Source organism: Carassius carassius, chromosome 18 (genome assembly GCF_963082965.1).
Source record: "Carassius carassius chromosome 18, fCarCar2.1, whole genome shotgun sequence".
NCBI lineage: Eukaryota > Metazoa > Chordata > Actinopteri > Cypriniformes > Cyprinidae > Carassius > Carassius carassius.
Genome location: NC_081772.1, coordinates 16900263 through 16918601, shown reverse-complemented (window position 1 = coordinate 16918601; position 18339 = coordinate 16900263). Strand labels below are relative to the sequence as shown.

Below are 18339 nucleotides of genomic sequence, written 5' to 3'. Positions count from 1 at the left end.
TATAAGAATAGATTTGTGTGAGGACTCATGAGAGAAAGTGAGTGTCTGTGCTGGCTGGGATGTGAAACTCTACCCTGATAAGGTTCACTGGGCTCTCTTCCTCTCTACTTTTAAGTTCACTAAATTGCTGGCTCCATTTCACCATTCTCTAACATTCAGCTACTTATACATGCATAATAGACAGAAAAGTTAAGTATGTAAGAGTGGTGGCTCTGTCAGTTTGCTTTTTCTAACTTAAATCAGTTTTCCTCTTTATTTGGCTTGAGTTTCATAAGGACTGACCTTTAAGCTCTGTTGGAGATGTCAAGATATCATGCAGTTGACTACATTTGTAAACTCTTTGCAGAACAGCATTTTCTTGAAATTTTTGGGTCATCTGAGCTGTTCTTGTAGATGTGAGGAGCCCCCCTCTCTTTTCCATTATGCTCCATGTCTCCTAACTCAAGAACATACCTAGACATCTTTAGAAGTCATGTCTAGTATATTAGCAATGCAGTTTGTCATACTGTTCTAATAATGAATGTGCTTGTGAGGGGTTCTGTCATATCTGATCTTGTACTTATGCTCCCTTTCTTCCATTTTCAGCAAATGACACCAGTTGGCCTACCCTTAACAAGAGCAACACATCAGTTAAACAATCTGACTGGAAGGAGTCTGGAACGGACACGACCAGTAAAACGGCATCACCTGCAGGAACTCCTGGAGATAAGGTATTTCTGTCTTACAGCTGTGCTCACAAATGATTTGCAGTCCTTTTATTTTACAATATCCTTTTTAAATTCAGGATTCCAGTAAAATGGGCTCAGCTCCTCCTCTCAGTAAGCCCCATCCCCCCCCATACGGAACCCATACCAGCAACCACCCCCTCTCATCTGTCCACTCGGGTTCTACCAGCTCTTTGGACCGACGCAAGGATGTTCCTCTCCGGCTGGCGCCCAGCTTACCTACGAACCCACCGCCACAGCCGGCCTGGCCCCGTGTCCCCCCAGCACCCACCGGCTCTTCCTCTCAGCAGATCCAGCAGCGCATCTCTGTGCCCCCCAGTCCCACCTTCCAGCCCAGCCCACACTTTTTCCCTCCCGGTGAGAGGCCAGACCCTCCTCTGGCTGTGGCGGTAAGGCCGTTCATCCCCGATAAGGGCTCCAGACCGCAGTCACCCAGAAAAGGCCCAGCCACCATGAACTCAAGCTCCATCTACCATATGTACCTACAACAAGCAGCCCCCAAGAACTACCCTCTGAACGTCAAGCCCGCCGTCAAAGCAGGTACACATCAGAAACAATATTAAACTTCAACAATTTACTACTTACACTGGCAGTTTGTGCTCCCCTATTGGACAGTCTTTTAACATTTGTTACGAGGTGTTCACATCAGGTTCGTGTATTGATGCTGATCTAAGTGTGTACAATTTTAAAGGCAAACTATAAAAAATATATGAATAAAATGAATATTGTAAAATATTTTTATTTATATATTAAAATATTTTAAAATTATATACTTATATGTATCATTAAAAATATATAATTGTGTTTTATTTATTTATATATATATATATATATGTATGTATATGTATATGTATGCTTTTTAGTTAGTTAAAAGTTAACACGTTATCACGTTAACGCATTCATTGATTAATGCTGGCAATTATTTTATCGCGTGTAATGCAGTTTTTTATTATTATGAAAGTAATACCAGCTGAAGTCAGCTTTAAATGTAATTTTGTTTAAAACTGTTATTATAATAATCTGTAAATATATTATAACATTAGAAATTAATGAGCACTTAGTAAACACCCATGAAAACTATAGTGTAGAAAAAAGTTTGGATGTGCCATAAAAAAAATGTGCATAGAATAAAAGATCGCTCTTGGGATTCTAAAAATCTTTATAGTCCATGTTTGTACAGGATGCTTCTTGTTTTTAAAAACGGCAAGATACAGTGCAACAGAATGCTGGTGCCTCACTGTGCTTTTTAACTTGACTGAAAAACAGCTAGAAACATTGCAGTCAACAAATGTCCTTTTAGCACTTAGAAAAATTATTTAAAAAACAGACCGATGCATTTGTGAATCATGTGGTTTATTTCTTGATTGTTTTATTAGTACAGTATAATTGAGTATTTTCTTCTTTTTCTCTGTAGTATATGGTAAGCCAGTCTTGCCTCCCAGCTCTATGCCACCTTCTCCCTTACCTTTCGGGGGCTCTGGCGCCTTTCCTGCCCTGCAGGGTCTAGGAGGAGACATGTTGGATTATGAGCTGGACCTTGACGGTCAAATCATGGGTGTTCCTGAGCCACCCCCACCCAACGTGGACCACATCCCGCGACCTCTCAGCCCCACTAAACTCACACCCATGGTGCACTCCCCTATGCGCTACCAGAGCGATGCTGAGCTGGAGACCTTGCGCAAAAAACTGGCCAATGCTCCACGACCGCTTAAAAAACGCAGCTCGATTACAGAACCAGAGGGTCCTAATGGGCCCAACATCCAGAAACTTCTCTATCAGCGGTTCAACACCCTGGCTGGAGGGATGGAAGGAGGAATGGGCAGTGTGAGTGGAAGTGGAGGTGTGCCTCCATTCTACCAGCCATCCGTGGCCACAGGTGAAATTCTCTTTGATGCAGACAATGGGAATGCACCTTCAGAAACATCCATCGTGCCCTCGGGGGGTGCTGTTGCTGAGGATGATGTCCCGCAAAGTGATGCCAATGATAATGAGCCCCCAGAGCAAGCAGCTGAGGCATTGACCCCTCCAGAACCAGAACCGGCAGAAGACCGTAACAATAATCTTGCAGAACCATTAGCGATTTTGCAGAGCCCTGTAGCTGAGGCCAGCACACCTGAAGAAGCAGACACCTGTCCCTCATCCCAGCCCACGGTCAGTCTACTGATACACAAACTCAAGCCTTGTATATGAATCATTTTTTAGATCCCAATCCATTTAGGTTTCATTTCCAGCACTGCAGTTGTTACCTAGTATTTTACTGTTTTGAATATAACCATTATCATCAACATCAATATGTTATTAGAAATTAATATATTGTAATTTAGATAGTATGTTACAATAGTCAAAAAGTTTAATATTATATATTTTTAGGTTGTATTATAATATGTAATTAGACAATAAATTATCCATTTGCAATAAAAGATTAGTTATTAATTGCACCAACTGGTGAGCTTTCATATCTCATTTCATATCTCAAATGTCAGCAGTTATGACTTCAGTAAATTTTTCTTTTGTACTCTGAAAAGCAAAAAAAGAAGGGGAAAAAACAATATTACAAAAGACAACATATTTGATTAAACAGATATTTCATTGAGATTTATTCATGTTTATTTCAGTCACATTCTTGAGTAGTTTTCTCATATCTTGGGTAACAGTGCATAGGTAATGCACAAACTACACTATTCAAAAGTCTGGGGTCAGCATATTTCTTTTTCAAATAAATGTTGCTCTTTTCAACTTTTTTAATCAAAGAATCCTGAAATAAAAATGGTTTTCACAATATTAAGCAGCAAAACTATAATAAGGAATGATAGTAATAAGAAATAATACTTGAGCATCAAATCAGCATATTATAATTAATTTCAGAAAATTCAGCTTTGCCATCACAGGAATAAATTATATTTGAAATAAAATTTAAATTGTAATATTTCACTGTAGTACTGTATTTTTGATCAAATAAATACAGCCTTGGTTATCATAAGCCTTCTTTCAAAAACAGGAATGAATTCACCCTATACTTTTGAACGTGGTATAAGTGTGCAACATCATCTGTCCAAATACAGCAGTATAAATATATGAAATGTTTCACATTTTCAATTCTAGTTTCCGTCTCCTCTTAAACTGACAACTGCTCTCATTTGCTATATTGGAAAGTCACATTAAGTTGACATTTTTAATGCGTTTACATCAGATATCGACTGAACAAAGCAGTCAGATTATATACATGTAGCTTGCAACAGTGCGGACAATCAGTCCTAAACAGCAGATCTGAAAAGCAAATCAGATTGTGTGCTAATGGTCCATGTCCTCAACAGGGCAAACGCACTAACCTAAAGAAACCCGACTCAGAGCGGACGGGTCACGGCCTTAGAGTGAAGTTCAACCCACTCGCTCTGCTGCTGGATGCCTCACTGGAGGGCGAGTTTGACCTTGTACAAAGGATAATCTATGAGGTGTGTATGATAACATTTATGCCATGAGAACACTTTACACACTTACACACATTTTCATTAACGAATTCTTATTTAATTCATCTCGTTTTGTAGGTTGACAATCCCAGCACCCCTAATGATGAGGGCATCACACCTCTCCATAACGCAGTCTGTGCCGGGCACCATCACATCGTCAAGTTCCTGCTGGACTTTGGTGTTAATGTGAATGCAGCAGACAGTGATGGCTGGTGAGGACACTTTGTTGGCTCTGTCAGTGTGAAAGATATATTCAGTCTAACAGGTGTTGAGCAGACGGACCAGCTGACGTGTGTTTGTGTGTGTAGGACACCCTTGCATTGTGCCGCCTCCTGTAACAGCGTGCACCTGTGTAAGCTGCTGGTGGAGTCTGGTGCTGCCATCTTTGCCACCACTATCAGTGATGTGGAGACGGCAGCAGACAAATGTGAGCAGATGGAGGAGGGTTACATACAGTGCTCACAGTTTCTCTATGGTAAGAGTGCCTTTCTTTTCCTCTGTGGGGCTCAGAATATTATAAGTTATAGATCTCTTGTTAGAAAATGTCATTGAATGAACGTTTTTTTCTGAGTTTTCATTGCATGTGCACTGCTTTAACCAGCAGATGTCCTCAAAATACAGAGTTTAGAGCTCTTAGAAACGAATCACTTCTACCATCACTACATACACATTGTCGGGCTTTTAGGCATAATCGGTGTAAGAATTCTCCAGAAGTCCCATTAACTACCATTCAAAAGTTTTGGGTCAGTAAGATACGTATGAATTATTTTATTTTTTTAAGAAATAGATACTCTTATTCAGCAAGGACACATTCAATGTATAAAAAGTGACCGTGAAGACATAATATTACAAAAGATTTCCATTTCAGATGAATGCTGCTCCTTTGGACTTTATATTCTGAAAAGAGTATAAGTATGAATATTTAGCAGCACAACTGTTTTCACTGATGATAAAAAATGTTCCTTAAGCAGCAAATCAGCGTATTAGAATGATTTCTGAGGGATCATGTGACTCTGAAGACTAACATTTTTACGATTAAAATTTACCATTGCGGGAATTAATTACTTTTAAAAATACATTAAGATAGAAAGCAGTCAATTCAATATTTCACTATATTACTGTTTTTTCTATATTTGTGATTGGATAAATGCAGACTTGGTGAGGATAAGATACTTTTGTATAAATATATAAAAAATCGTACTGACCCAAACATTTAAACAGTAATGTACGTTAATCAATAGTATTACTCAACACTCACCAATATAATAAAATGCAACTATTTTTGTGTGTTGCTCATGTTAATCCCATAATATCATACCAAATGCGATATTTCCACGCCTAAAGAGCATTTTCTCTCTGTGTGTTTACAGGAGTGCAGGAGAAGCTGGGAGTGATGAATAAGGGAGTCGTGTACACACTGTGGGAGTATGAGGCTCAGAGCGCAGATGAGCTTTCTTTTCAGGAGGGTGACGCCATTACTGTCCTACACAGGAAGGACGACACCGAGACCGAGTGGTGGTGGAGTAAACTCAATGACAAAGAGGGCTATGTGCCACGTAACCTATTAGGGGTAGGTGCACACACAGAATATAACAGCAGAGTCCTAATTCCTTCCAAACATTATAAATATTTCACATTCGATCAGTTTAATTCATCTTTCTTGAATAAAAGTGCTAATTTCTTACAAAAAAAAAACATTTGAAAAGTTGTGCATATTGAAGAAATGATGTGTTAATAGTTGTGTGTTTTTGTTTCTCTGTAGCTTTACCCCAGAATAAAACCACGTCAGAGGTCTCTGGCGTAACGCTCTCGTGGGTGACCGCCTGAACTGATGTCTCGAGGGTTGAACCTCCATTTTTCACCTCTTTGTGCCACTTGGACCATAGAAGGGGTGAAGCTGCTAAACCCTGAACCTGGAGGCACAATTACCCCGCACTACACACTCTCCAGTGAACACCAGGCCAAACAAGCAGCCTCAGGTTTCTCGGTCTGCCCCCATCAGCTCTGCTCCCAGGCCTCCGGATCTCCCACTCCACTCCTCACACGCTCTCTTGTATCATCTCAAATGTATTATAGCTGTACATCACACCTTGGGGATCAATCGCTTTGATGAGCTTCTCTTTATTTGTAGTTGCTTACCCATGATGCTTTGCCTAGAAGACCAGGGCAGACAGTGCTCTTTGTCAGAGAGAGATTCTATATACTTTAAATCAAACTGGATGAATGAGAACCGTTATGTCAGTTTAAAACAAAAGACTTGTGCTTGTATTTTATAGTTCTTCTACAAAACGAGTGTATAAACTGGAAGTATCTGAGAGCAGAGAACAAAATATACATAGTTTGCATAAAACGATTATTCTGGTCTATGACTGAGAAATCCCATATACTGATGGGCATGTATATAATTCATAAAGGCGCATATAAGTGAGAGCGTATGTGTTGCGTGTGGGATTTATGTATGAGTGTGATTTTTCTTTTAAACTGCAGTGAGCATCATGAAGAAGTGTGAAGTGCTGAGAAGTGTTTTTCATAGCATAAGAGTGTTTTGAAGAGAGTGTATGAAGTGTGTGGAGAGATTAAGATGAACCATCAGAAGCATCATTAAGTATTTAGCCTACAGGGACTGATGCTTGACGTTTTTGTCAGTCTGTTGGCTGGAGTGCCATGACTCTGATGAATCCAGTTGAAAATTTTCTCTGCATCAACATATATTTTACACTTTTTTTTTTCATGTTTCTTTATTATACCAGCCCATTCCTCTCCACTCCAGTTTTTAGTCCATGTGAAATGACTTTTATATTCTGCCGTTGAGGCAGTGAAGAGCTTTATTGTGGAGTTTAACCTTGTAAATACTGTGATGAGGACGGGAGAGGAGACATGCTTGACTCGATGCTGTTAGACTAAACTGCCCGTGTGGGCTTCTGTGAAATACAGTGACTCGCACCTTGTGTTCTTTACATGTGCACAATAAAAAGAAATGAGTCGTAGCAAGAAATCATGTCTCCTTTGTGTTATGCTTATTGCTCAGTCTCTCCCTCTGTTTTTGCTAAATACATTTTTTCATTTGGTTCGATGTCTTTTTTTTAGAGGCCTAAAAAAGCCAGTTGACAACAAAACCAACTGATAGCTGATAAATTATATTGAAGGAAGATTAGATAAAAGTTCTAAAGGGAAAGGCAAAGCACTGTACCTGGGGCACATCAAATTCAGCCTTGCACTCCAGTTCTAACTATTATAATTACATAGAGAATAGATTTCCATTTCTAAATAGATAAGATTAATCTTTGCTCTAAATCTCTCTTACAGAATTTGAGGGTCGAAGTTATAATATATAGCTTCTTAATAGTGAATTTCAAATTGAATAACCAAAGATTTTGTTATTCAGAAAGAAAAAAAAATTAATGATGGGGCCCGAAGATGTGGTCACATGGTGTGCGTTACTTTTCTCTGGGCTGTCGGGCTTGACCAATTACAGTCGTTTGTTATTACTGGATAAGAGTTCATTTTAGAGTTTGTTGGGATGTTTCAATGTTGGAAGTGTTACCTTTTTGCTTAAAATATACATGCAATTAAAATGGCTAAAAGAGTTCATCTTCGTTGTACTAACGTCTGAGACAAATACTGAATTTCCTACAAGTTCAGCGTTTGGCTAAACACCTGTAAACTACTGCAGTTGATGTCTGTAAGGAAAGTTTAATTCATGGTTTCCAGGATTAAAGCAAAAGCGTTCAAAACAAGCGCATATAATATGCAAGAACAGTTCTTTTGGAGGTAAATATAATTATGGCCACTAGGTGGCAGTATAAAGACCGATTTGTCAGTTTACTCAAAACCGGTTAGACGTACAGTACAGTCTCTTGAAAAAAAAAAGAGCCCTTGAGATAGCAAGTAATGACCTTGTTTGTCCACCTATAAAATAATCTTCAAACACAGGAATTATCCTACAGGTTACAAACACCAAATCAAAGACATCAGAAAGGTCACATGCTGAACAGTAGTAAATGAAGTTATTCAAGACTACAGCAAACAAATTTAGTTGACCTTTTAGAAATAACATGCACACAGGAAAATCCATGGGCCAAAGAGACTTTATTTCTGGTGTTAAGCTCCATCTTCAACATTGCAGGACGTTTGAGATACAAAATCCTTCACACTGATGGAAGACTCGAATAACTTTAGTGCCACTACCGTTTGGGTGGAGTGCATGTTCCTTGATGTAGATTATTGGTACTGGAGGCAGGGAGGACTGGTGGAGGCAGGGACGGAGTTAAGTTAGGAGTCATGAAGTGTTCACTTCTGCTCAGGCATAAGGTCATTGATTGACTGGCCTGCCTCCAAGCGTTTCTCCATTTCTACAAGCAGCTTAACTCCATCCACCACCATCTGAACCAGCTCAACCTCAGAGAAGCCCAGACGGTCTGCGTTGGAGATGTCAAAGACACCGCCTACTGCAGCGGTGTCAACTCCACCTGGACACGTGAGCAAGTTTAGGATTTGAGATTACATTCTGTACAGATAACAAGTTATGGCTCTGGTGAATATATACCTGTTCCACGCTTTTGGAGCCTCAGTCGCTTGAGGACCTCGCCAAACTTCTCATGCTTGCTGAGGTTAGGAAGTTTGACATGAACGCCACCACGCAACCCTGTGCCAAGGTTGGAGGGGCAGGTTAGGACATAGCCCAAGTGCTCGTTCCACATGAACTCATGGCTCTTCTCTTTGAACAACTCCTCAATCTGAAAGACAAGCAGGTTTGGATTTAACGGTGTGCCAACACTGGAGCTACTGGCAATGTGGAAGGTATCAGATTGCTTTTTGAAAATAAAAGACCTTTGTGAGGCCTGTGCAGAAGCGAGTGAAGACTTCCTTCATGTTGCCACCTTTCTGCATGGAAATAACACGAAGGTGGTCTTCCTCATTCACCCAGACCAGGAATGTCTTGTTGTCGTTGTGCCTATTAAGAGTATCAAGACGAGGAGGGGGAGGGGAATAAACAAACATTTAAAAGGGATAGTTCACCAAAAAAGGAAAATTTGACATTACTTCCCCTCATGTCATTCCAAGGCATAAGACCTTCGTTCATCTTCAGAACGCAAATTAAGATTAAATCCGAAAGCTTTCTCACCCTACATATACAAAGGGACATACCACGTTCAAGGTACAGAAAGGTAGTAAAGACATTGTTAAAATAAGACATGCAACATCAGTGGTTCAACATTCATTTTAAGCTACGAGAACAATTTTGTCGTTCCTGTGTCAGTCTCACAACAGTACCACAAAACACATGTGCATTCCTCTCCTTGCAAACAAGGGGTTCCATGTCAGAACACCTCTTGTGAATGTGCATTGACAGACACTGAAGAGAAGAAATTGTTGAATAAAGTCACTTTTGTTTTCTTTGCACACAAAAAGTAATCTTATGGCTTCATAAAATTACAGTTGAACCACTGATGTCACATGGACAAATTTTTACTATGCATGGTAAGAAAGCTCTCGGATTAAAAAAAAATAAAAATCCCACCCACCCTCCCTACACACTGGATATAAAGTATAATAAACCAATATTAGTTGTGATGGCACCCAATGGATCCACTTTGTAATAAAATACAAATCTATAAAGTAGCATCAACATGGCTATTTTCATATAAAGTTGTAATACCAAATCTTCATACAGGATAAATAAATTGATAAGATATTCTTTAATATTAAAGATGGCAACAAATGAATACACAAAAAACATGACTTTTCATTTCAAGTTGGAATTGCCCATTAAAATAATGATATCCATAGAGTAAAAAAACACATATCTTTATATGAAGAGAAGAATAATTGACCCAAAAGGCTGCTCTCACTCACCAGATCCCTCTGGCATCGGGCCAGTCACGTGCCATCCCAGAAGCCAGCAGCAGTGGGGACACAGGCTTATCAAACAGGAAGTGGTCATCAATAAGCTGCTGCTGCTCCTCCTCTGTCATGTCCTTGAGGGCATAGTACTTTCCTTTAAGATCACCATCAAGGGCTCCCAAAGCTGTGAAAACCACAGGATAGATCACAACACAACTGCATCATTACAGAGTGGATGCTTCAATCACTCGTTTCCACCCACTCCTCTTGAACGACCAATCATGAATCATGTACATCCTATGAAAACAAGGGCCTATATGAGCGTACCCTCAACAGACAGACCCTCGATGGCCCGTCTCTCTCCACGGCTGCAGTGAGGAGGCAGGCAGAAACCACGGATGCTCCTGCCAGTTCGCACTCTGGAGCTCAAAACGTAGTTGGGGTCAAGGTCATCTCCGCCCTATTAAAAACACCACCAAATTAACAGCAGACCATTTTAAAAGGTTAAACCCAATTAGATGCACCAAACAGTCGCGGTGTACCTGGAGGTTGTCTGGGTTCAGGTCGGTCTTGTGTTTGTCTGTGGGTTTGTATCCCCCATGGCGGTCCTCAATGATGGGGTCCAGAAGATCTTTGAACACCTCATACGTCTCCTCATCTCCAGCAACACAGCCCACTGTCATGATGAAAGGATGACCTAGAACACAAAAGATCAGCAGTTCTTCAATATGCCATGGTGGTGACAATACAAAGAATTTGGAAACTTTAACGCTAATGGCCCTCAAGATTGTAAAGAGCTTTGGGTGTACAGAAATACACAAAGCACTATATAAATGATTCATTCATGGAAAACAGATGGTCACAAGCAACTGCTTAATATAGCCACATGTCATGTTTATCGCATGGTTGGTCTTGCAGTAATCATGAGATTCAAGAACACAATTCCTCCTCTGTTGGGCTTCACCAATATTACACCTTAGATTGTCGTTGCAACTTTCTCTCAGTTTTTGCAGAGTCAAATGCATGAGGGAAAATGGTGTGTAATGGGGTTGGGCCAGTAGACGATGCCATAGTTCATAACCGATGGCTGACAGACATCACAATGTTGAGCACGGACAGACAGGCTCGACATATGCGCAGTGTCAGCTACTTGAGTCGCTCGGCCTCAACATTCACCCAGCACAAAATCCCCCCCCACCCACCGCGATGTCATCGTCCATCTCAATGTTTCACTGTAGACATCATACGATGCCAATTTTTTAGACGTCGCCTGCATCACATGTATTATCCAGCAAAATTACATCAGCAGGCATGAGGAAGCAGCACTGTGCAAGTGATGCAAATCATGGATGCAAATCAGAATTCAGAGGCAGAGTGCAATTAGGTTCAGGGCCTCAATTTGCACACATCAGGCCCAAAAATGCTTAGAACGGTCAATGCACGCTTTTTGGAAGCACAGTGCAAGAGTCCCCATACTCCATAGTAGAGATGCAGAATGGAGACAAGCTTATTTTGTCTTTTTAACATCCAATTAATCTACACTTATCACATGGGCATGATTGCGGTCATTTAAAAACTGCATCCATTACACATTATTTAATATGTTACTAGCAAAGTGTTTAGAGACCCACAGAGTTGCTTATTATTGGCAAACTGCTTTATTACAGCACAGCCAGTAACCATGATTTTACTTGCTCAATTTATTTTTCCAAAGACCAGCCAACTAGAAATTCATTCAACTTGTGCCATTCTTTTTAATTTACTGTCAACATGCAATTTGTTTTAGAATTCGTAAACGTGCCAATTATTTCCACTATTGGAGTCTGAAAATGTGCATTTGTTCTTTATTTTATGGTAGACCTTGGTAGGTGGCTGCAGGTGGTATTAGGGGGAGGGGCATTCTCGTTCTAAAGCGCATATGATTGGTCAAAAATACAGAGTAGGCTAGTGCAGGATGAGTCATTTGGACACTTTCTGCTAAGCGCCTTTACTGACATTCAAAAGTAAACTAGCATTTAGAAGAGCTCAAATTTGCAAATCAAATCCTTGGATACTTGATCACCCTGCACCCTGAACATCGGTCACTTACCTGGGTTGTCTACTCCGGTCTGAATGACGTCATCCACGGTAAATCCGCTCGGAGTCTGTTTGTCCCGCAGGTTTTCGTACATCTCGAGCGTCAGCACCTTCGCCATGTGGTTGTTGTGCTTGCTGAGGTCGGGATACTCCTGCTCAGCAGTGTAGTTCATCTTCAGCTGATTGTGAGTGTTACCGAAAGGCATGATTGAGACAACCTGGTGCAGATTTTTGCAAACAAGGACACGTTAAAGGCAAGTTCAAATCCGATTCAAGCACGAGGACAAAGCCAGCCCCTCAGCTGCATTAAAAATGACGTAACAACGTTAAAGCTACTTTTCCACAGCGGAGGAATTCATAATTTCGCTTGATCCGTTACAGCGACAAACTAAACGGTCATGGTATGACGACATGTTCTCGATGATGTCATACTGGCAGTAAAGATGATGGAATGTGGAGCGCGCGTCCGATAAATGACGCGTCATTGCAAAATGCATTCAGATGCATGCAGATTATTATGCACGTTACACAAGGTCTTGTATGGGAATCATTTATTAATCTCTGAAGCATGCGAATGCGTAATGCGCAACCTCTCCGAAGACCTTGCAGAAGAGGAGGCTGACTGGAAGGTCGTTGCTGATGTTTGGGACCAAAGCACCTTGTCATGCACGAATCCGCGATTTTTTGGCCAGCATATCATTTAAAGCGTTTAAATGTCTTTGTATTGACATAAGCTCGACACGTTTAGATAGTTCAGGTAAACATAAACAACGCATTGCAGATTGCCATCGGAGTTTAAATACGCAATTTATGTTTGAATGTCGATGCATTCCTGATCATACTTTAATCATTAATACACCGCACAAATGTATGTTTTTGTAAATTGATCTGGTAGTGTCATGAGATGATATTTTCTGACTATTATAATAATAAAGGCTTGATCTAATAATCTCAAACAAAATCCATACCTTATAGCCTACTGATTTTCTTTGGGAAAGCGGAATTAATCCTTCCTAAAGTCCACCAGAACTCACACAAAAGACTGATAATGGTGTCCAGAAATAAGCGGCTTTGTTTGGGGTTTTTATATCAAGCCCGAGCCCTCCTCTGATTGGACGCTATTTGAGTCCATTCATTCTATTGGACAGGGCGTCGCATCACATCCACAACATCCAGCATTTGCTTACATTGATCACATAATCTTTTTTTCCTTGACGGCTCTCCTTGTCATGATTGACAACAAAATTTAACAATGTGGAATTCGATCACATGCATTTATCGGACTCTTGTCTAGCACCAACCTGAACTAAACAAGAATAAGTCAGTAAGATTTAAGACCCCAGTAAGACCCCCATAAGCTATGGCTTATTGTTCTGGCCGAATAATGCGAATCCGAAAAATGTATTATTCATTTATTTCTGGCTTAATTTTGTCTTCCTGTAGATTGCCTTGTGAAACAAAACACTGTTTATGCAAATGTTTCTTTTTACTCTTTTAAAGCAATCTCTTTGCTCTGTTATGTGATACATTTGGCAGTATCCATATACAAATGAATATGAATTAACAAAATGCTTCAGTCTTTAAACAAAGTAAAGAAATCTGCTATGCTTTAGATTTAAGTGTAACTCAACCCTAAATCAAATCTTTCAGTAACATAATGTTCTGGGGTGCGTTCTCCGAAACTACCTTAACGCTACGTCGTTCTTAAGTTGTACCTTAAGAAGTACCTTATCGTTAATACGTGGTTTCCGAAACCTTCTTAGTTAAGTATACCTTCTGTAAGTCATGCGTTCGTAAGGTTGGTCTGGAGCGCTCTTAGCTATACCTTATCGCTGCTTACGGTTCATACCGCTAGTGGCCACCACTACGCAAAAAGATTTTTTACATCGCAGTTTAATTACACATAGAAAATTTTATATGAACTTTTAATATAAAATCTGATTTAGAATTAAAATTACATTTTTACTTTACTTTAAAATTATACACATAAAATACTTAAGTTGTTATAGCCTACACCCAGTGTATGGAAGTGTTTTCATTAATAAAGTTTCCATACACTAATGGTTGTTAGCTTTTTTAATTACTATCCTAAGGCACATCAGCTGGCGAACCATTTGACAGAAAAGGCTTAGGAGTCTATATAAAGAAAGATGAGTTTACACAAACTTTATAGCTATGGCAGCGAGACAGCGAGTACTTGTTTTAAATCAAAGACGGCGGCGTCCGCGGAGCCAGTTAGTGTATGTCAACTACTTTATAAGAGAACATTTTAGTCCACTGACTACCATGTCAGAAGAGACCATTGTAAAAAAATTTTGCCTGCCACGGGAGCAAATTCTGCAGCTCTTGCATCTTGTTGGCCCAGATTTGTCAAGACAAACTCGACGGAGCTACCCCCTCAGCCCCGAAATTCAGCTGCTGGCGGCTCTTCGTTTTTATGCTGTGGGGAGTTTTCTGGAGGTTGTTGGGGATGGATATGGGCTGAGTAAGACCTCAGTGTGGCTGGGCGATCTCTTTTTGCGGACTTTTTTCCCCGACATAGTGAATGTCGGTATGTCTCTCATGTTTGCGCTTTTATTGAGGAAATCATCCAATTACACAAATGAGCGATTTACGCCAATAATGTGATACGGCTGGTGGATAATCAGCATACGTTGTGGAGAACATTAACACACTTATGGCCGTGAGGGTTTGGGATTGTACACTTGCTAAATTATAAACACATACTCATATTTATTTCTGCATGTACGTATTTCAATAAGCCCGATAAATGCAGTTTGTACTATTTCTAAAACGCTTCTTTATAAAGAACATTGTTTTCTCAATACTTTACCTATACCGCTGTGAAGGAAAGAGCGCACAATCGATCATCGAGGCGTCGATATCAACCTATTCAGCACCTCCACCATGGACAGCAACTGCTAAGGTCGAACTTAAGAAGGTTTACCTTAAGCTACATCCTAAGGTATAGTTCGGAGAACACACGTAGCAAAGGTATACCTGTAGTTAAGGTGTACCTTTTGAGTATTCGTAGCGCGCTAAGAGACAACGTTATCGGAGAACACACCTTAACTACAGGTATACCTTTGCTACGTGTGTTCTCCGAACTATACCTTAGGATGTTGCTTAAGGTAAACCTTCTTAAGTTCGACCTTAGCAGTTGCTGTCCATGGTGGAGGTGCTGAATAGGTTGATATCGACGCCTCGATGATCGATTGTGCGCTCTTTCCTTCACAGGGGTATAGGTAAAGTATTGAGAAAACAATGTTCTTTATAAAGAAGCGTTTTAGAAATAGTACAAACTGCATTTTTCGGGGCTTATTGAAATAAGTACATGCAGAAATAAATATGAGTATGTGTTTATAATTTAGCAAGTGTACAATCCCAAACCCTCACGGCCATAAGTGTGTTAATGTTCTCCACAACGTATGCTGATTATCCACCAGCCGTATCACATTATTGCCGTAAATCGCTCATTTCTGTAATTGGATGATTTCCTCAATAAAAGCGCAAACATGAGAGACATACCGACATTCACTATGTCGGGGAAAAAAGTCAGCAAAAAGAGATCGCCCAGCCACACTGAGGTCTTACTCAGCCCATATCCATCCCCAACAACCTCCAGAAAACTCCCCAAGGCATAAAAACGAAGAGCCGCCAGCAGCTGAATTTCGGGGCTGAGGGGGTAGCTCCGTCGAGTTTGTCTTGACAAATCTGGGCCAACAAGATGCAAGAGCTGCAGTATTTGCTCCCGTGGCAGGCAATTTTTTTTTTACAATGGTCTCTTGTAAACTAAAATGTTCTCTTATAAAGTAGTTGACATACACTAACTGGCTCCGCGGACGCCGCCGTCTTTGATTTAAAACAAGTACTCGCTGTCTCGCTGCCATAGCTATAAAGTTTGTGTAAACTCATCTTTCTTTATATAGACTCCTAAGCCTTTTCTGTCAAATGGTTCGCCAGCTGATGTGCCTTAGGATAGTAAATAAAAAAGCTAACAACCATTAGTGTATGGAAACTTTATTAATGAAAACACTTCCATACACTGGGTGTAGGCTATAACAACTTAAGTATTTTATGTGTATAATTTTAAAGTAAAGTAAAAATATAATTTTAATACTAAATCAGATTTTATATTAAATGTTCATATAAAATTTTCTATGTGTAATTAAACTGCGATGTAAAAAATCTTTTTGCGTAGTGGTGGCCACTAGCGGTATGAACCGTAAGCAGCGATAAGGTATAGCTAAGAGCGCTCCAGACCAACCTTACGAACGCATGACTTACAGAAGGTATACTTAACTAAGAAGGTTTCGGAAACCACGTATTAACGATAAGGTACTTCTTAAGGTACAACTTAAGAACGACGTAGCGTTAAGGTAGTTTCGGAGAACGCACCCCAGTTCATTATGATTTAAAATTGTTTACATTGACTATGGTCTTTGTTCCTAGGGAATATTATCACTAATCAGACCTTTAATGCTGGGAACTGATGTTCATTCTGCTGTCCAGAAATGTAACAATGGTATGTCTGCTACTTCACTTGTCCACCGAATGTACTCTCTTTACTTTTGGTATTTTGTATTTAACAAGTATAATTATTTCTATAACTACTTCTTTCAAAAACATAAAAAAATCATACTGATCCCACACTTTGTTATCTGCCGTATAGCTGTAGTATTGTGTAAGAATTTAGCATGAAGATGTTACCAGAATTTGGACCTTTGCAGCTTGTTTTAGACAGTCTTCTCTATATATTGCTAATGATAACCTTCTGGATTTAAGGGACCACCTGCTGTGAAGGAAATGATATACTGCTCCTGTAAGTGTGAGGTTGTTTCCGTTGTTAGTCTGAGCTATGTTTTTACTAGAAACACAGCTTTAACTGTAGTCTTCTGTGTACAGTAAGCTCACCTTGGAGCTTAACTTTGGGCTCAAGGAGAAGATAATGTCATCTCCACACTGCTTGACTTCTAGTGTTCTTCAATGCTGTTTGTGCTGCCTCTACCTCTTGCTTTGTCAGAAATCACATAACGTAATGCTGTTTGTGTCATGCTAACCTGTATCTTTCTGTTTCTCTCTAGTATCTCAGAAGGCTCAGCCCGACCGAACCCTTTTTTGTGATTGATTGACTCTCATTGAAGGTACAACACAGATTTTGCATGATGTTTTGTGTTCAGTTTAGCATTAGCATTAGCGTAACAACCGGTATGTTTTCACATTGAATAACCGGTATAAATATTTAAGTATAAATGTTTAAATATTTTACAAATTCTTTTACACAAAATGATTTGAGATAAGAGAGAACTCGTTTTCCGAATAAAGCCTGAGTATGCATCTGATGAGTATCATGATGGGGGTGTTTTTCCCCCTCAACCCTGCATACTTTCTTTTTTTTCTCCCCTGTTCAAGGAGTGCAACGTAGTGTGCACCAATCACATTTTGACAGGGTGAGACAAACGCTGATGTCATAGAGGTCCTAGGGCAGAATATTTTGCCTTTAGCTCACTCGTTTTTATAGATACAAAACATTGGGCAGAATACTGATGGATAAAAACAGCACTGCATGTATGCCAAACCAGAAAAAAGCAGCAGCTATAACAGCATGTAATGCTAATTGTCACATTGAGAAGTTCACAAATGCTCTTGGGAGCATTTAATCCTTTCTTTCTCCCCTCCTCCTCAATTGCCTTTTTGAAGCTCTGTGTAGAGGCCAAATAAGCACTATTTAATGAGCGCAGATAGAAAACCAAAACTTATTCAAATGTAATCAAATCTATTACTCGTTCAAAACTCTTTTGCAAAGTGATTTTAATATTATCACACCTCAGTGCGTAGCTTATTTACACTACCATTCAAAAGTTTGGGATCAGTAAGATTTTTAAATAATTATTTTATACAGCAATAACACATTAAAGCCATTTGTTACAAAATATGTTTTGGAACTCTCTATTCATCAAAGAATCCTGAAAAAAGAAATGTATCATGGTTTCCACAAAAATGTTAAGCAGCACAGCTATTTGCAACACTTATAATAATAATAAATGTTTTCTGAGCACTAAATCAGCAAATTAGAAAGATTACCAAAGGATACTAAAGAGTAAGTAACATTTATTTTGCCATCACAGGAATAAATTAAATTTTAAAATATATTCAAATAGAAAACAGCTATTTTAAATTGTAATATTTTACAATATTACTGTTTACTGTATTTTTTATCAAACAAA

General features: G+C 39.6%; 2 protein-coding genes across 4 annotated transcripts in view; one reads left to right on the top strand and one right to left on the bottom strand.

The window, feature by feature from the left end:
• Positions 1-6622, top strand: part of LOC132092559 (apoptosis-stimulating of p53 protein 1-like) — a 52035-nt gene extending 45413 nt beyond the window's left edge. For all 3 annotated transcript variants that reach the window (XM_059498839.1, XM_059498838.1, XM_059498840.1), the window contains 8 exons: positions 586-710; positions 785-1265; positions 2140-2876; positions 4040-4177; positions 4271-4404; positions 4501-4667; positions 5563-5762; positions 5955-6622. In XM_059498839.1, coding sequence (XP_059354822.1) covers positions 586-710; positions 785-1265; positions 2140-2876; positions 4040-4177; positions 4271-4404; positions 4501-4667; positions 5563-5762; positions 5955-5996 — 2024 coding nt within the window. In that variant the 3' untranslated portion in view covers positions 5997-6622. The remainder of the gene's footprint in view (positions 1-585; positions 711-784; positions 1266-2139; positions 2877-4039; positions 4178-4270; positions 4405-4500; positions 4668-5562; positions 5763-5954) is intronic.
• A 1640-nt stretch (positions 6623-8262) lies between these two features.
• LOC132092556 (creatine kinase B-type) lies at positions 8263-12366 on the bottom strand. The gene is made up of 7 exons (XM_059498837.1): positions 12126-12366; positions 10579-10733; positions 10364-10496; positions 10049-10220; positions 9023-9146; positions 8739-8928; positions 8263-8661 (listed from the first exon to the last, which is right to left on the bottom strand). Exons 1-7 carry the CDS (start codon positions 12316-12318, stop codon positions 8483-8485), a joined length of 1146 nt encoding a protein of 381 aa, XP_059354820.1. The 5' UTR covers positions 12319-12366; the 3' UTR covers positions 8263-8482.
• Between the last annotated feature and the right edge of the window lie 5973 nt (positions 12367-18339).

Excerpts from the sequence above, each read along its gene's own strand:
- LOC132092556 (XM_059498837.1), bottom strand. The coding sequence starts at position 12,318 with ATGCCTTTCGGTAACACTCACAATCAGCTGAAGATGAACTACACTGCT. Across the intron at positions 10,221-10,363 it reads CGAGGGTCTGTCTGTTGAGG|CTTTGGGAGCCCTTGATGGT; the intron begins GTACGCTCATAT and ends TGGTTTTCACAG. Across the intron at positions 8,662-8,738 it reads GCTCCAAAAGCGTGGAACAG|GTGGAGTTGACACCGCTGCA; the intron begins GTATATATTCAC and ends TCACGTGTCCAG.